We start from the raw sequence: 2500 nt of genomic DNA on the forward strand, positions 1-2500 counted from the left end.
ACTACTCGATACAACGATCTATTAGATCGTGTCCTTAGACACCGCGATGCAATCATATCACATCTTAACTGGGCATGTATATTTCTGGGTTTTCACAGTTTTGGCTTGTATATTCATAATGATACCATGAGCGCTTTAGGGCGTCCACAAGATATGTTTTCAGATACCGCTATACAATTACAACCCATCTTTGCTCAATGGGTACAAAACACCCATGCTTTAGCACCCGGCATAACAGCTCCTGGTGCAACAGCAAGTACCAGCTTAACTTGGGGAGGTGGTGAGTTGGTAGCAGTAGGCGGCAAAGTAGCTTTGTTACCTATTCCATTAGGAACCGCAGACTTCTTAGTCCATCATATTCATGCATTTACGATCCACGTGACTGTATTGATACTACTGAAAGGTGTTCTATTTGCTCGCAGTTCCCGTTTGATACCTGATAAAGCAAATCTTGGTTTTCGTTTTCCTTGTGATGGACCTGGAAGAGGGGGGACATGTCAAGTATCTGCCTGGGATCATGTCTTCTTAGGTCTATTCTGGATGTACAATGCGATTTCCGTAGTTATTTTCCATTTCAGTTGGAAAATGCAGTCGGATGTTTGGGGTACTATAAGTGATCAAGGGGTAGTAACTCATATTACAGGAGGAAACTTTGCGCAGAGTTCCATTACTATTAATGGGTGGCTTCGAGATTTCTTATGGGCACAGGCATCTCAGGTAATTCAGTCTTATGGTTCTTCATTATCTGCATATGGTCTCTTTTTCTTAGGTGCTCATTTTGTCTGGGCTTTCAGTTTAATGTTTCTATTCAGTGGCCGTGGTTATTGGCAAGAACTCATTGAATCCATCGTTTGGGCTCATAACAAATTAAAAGTTGCTCCTGCTACTCAGCCTAGAGCCTTGAGCATTGTACAAGGACGTGCTGTAGGAGTAACCCATTACCTTCTGGGTGGAATTGCCACAACATGGGCATTCTTCTTAGCAAGAATTATTGCAGTAGGATAATGGCTAGGAGGATTTGAAAGGCATTATGGCATTAAGATTTCCGAGGTTTAGCCAAGGCTTAGCTCAGGACCCCACTACTCGTCGTATTTGGTTTGGTATTGCTACCGCACATGACTTCGAGAGTCATGATGATATTACTGAGGAACGTCTTTATCAGAACATTTTTGCTTCTCACTTTGGGCAATTAGCAATAATCTTTCTGTGGACGTCCGGAAATCTCTTTCATGTAGCTTGGCAAGGAAATTTTGAGTCATGGATACAAGACCCTTTACATGTAAGACCTATTGCTCATGCAATTTGGGATCCTCATTTTGGTCAACCAGCTGTAGAAGCCTTTACTCGAGGAGGTGCTACCGGTCCAGTGAATATCGCTTATTCCGGCGTTTATCAGTGGTGGTATACAATCGGATTACGCACTAATGAAGATCTTTATACTGGAGCTCTTTTTCTATTATTTCTTTCTGCTATATCCTTAATAGCGGGTTGGTTACACTTACAACCAAAATGGAAACCAAGCGTTTCGTGGTTCAAAAATGCCGAATCTCGTCTAAATCATCATTTGTCAGGACTTTTCGGAGTGAGTTCTTTGGCTTGGACAGGACATTTAGTTCATGTCGCTATTCCAGGATCCAGGGGACAGTACGTCAGATGGAATAATTTTTTAGATGTATTACCCTATCCTCAAGGGTTGGGACCACTTTTTACGGGTCAGTGGAATCTTTATGCCCAAAACCCTGATTCGAGTAGCCATTTATTTGGTACTTCCCAAGGAACAGGAACTGCCATTCTAACCCTTCTCGGTGGATTTCATCCACAAACGCAAAGTTTATGGCTGACCGATATTGCTCATCATCATTTAGCTATTGCATTTATTTTCCTGATCGCTGGTCATATGTATAGAACTAACTTCGGGATTGGGCACAGTATCAAAGATCTTTTAGAAACACATATTCCTCCAGGGGGTCGATTAGGGCGTGGGCATAAGGGTCTTTATGACACAATCAATAATTCGCTTCATTTTCAATTAGGTCTTGCTCTAGCCTCTTTAGGGGTTATTACTTCCTTAGTAGCTCAACACATGTACTCTTTACCTGCTTATGCATTCATAGCACAAGACTTTACTACTCAAGCTGCGTTATATACTCATCACCAATACATCGCAGGGTTTATCATGACAGGAGCCTTTGCTCATGGAGCTATATTCTTCATTAGAGATTACAATCCAGAACAGAATGAGGATAATGTATTGGCAAGAATGTTAGACCACAAAGAAGCTATCATATCTCATTTAAGTTGGGCCAGCCTGTTTCTTGGGTTCCATACCTTGGGCCTTTATGTTCATAACGATGTTATGCTCGCTTTTGGTACTCCGGAAAAACAAATCTTGATTGAACCTATATTTGCCCAATGGATACAATCCGCTCATGGTAAGACTTCATATGGGTTCGATGTACTCTTATCTTCAACGAATGGCCCAGCATTCAATGCAGGTCGA

General features: G+C 41.8%; 1 protein-coding gene across 1 annotated transcript in view; it reads left to right on the forward strand.

Annotated features, from left to right (window-relative positions):
• The window catches only part of LOC135657713 (photosystem I P700 chlorophyll a apoprotein A1), a 2674-nt gene extending 1484 nt beyond the window's left edge, over window positions 1-1190 (forward strand). The window contains exon 1 of the mRNA XM_065176004.1: window positions 1-1190. This exon is cut by the window's left edge and continues 1484 nt beyond it. Coding sequence (XP_065032076.1) covers window positions 1-1005 — 1005 coding nt within the window. The 3' untranslated portion in view covers window positions 1006-1190.
• The last annotated feature ends 1310 nt before the right edge of the window (window positions 1191-2500 follow it).

The sequence above is a fragment of the Musa acuminata genome, unplaced genomic scaffold, assembly GCF_036884655.1.
Source record: "Musa acuminata AAA Group cultivar baxijiao unplaced genomic scaffold, Cavendish_Baxijiao_AAA HiC_scaffold_297, whole genome shotgun sequence".
Taxonomy (NCBI): domain Eukaryota; kingdom Viridiplantae; phylum Streptophyta; class Magnoliopsida; order Zingiberales; family Musaceae; genus Musa; species Musa acuminata.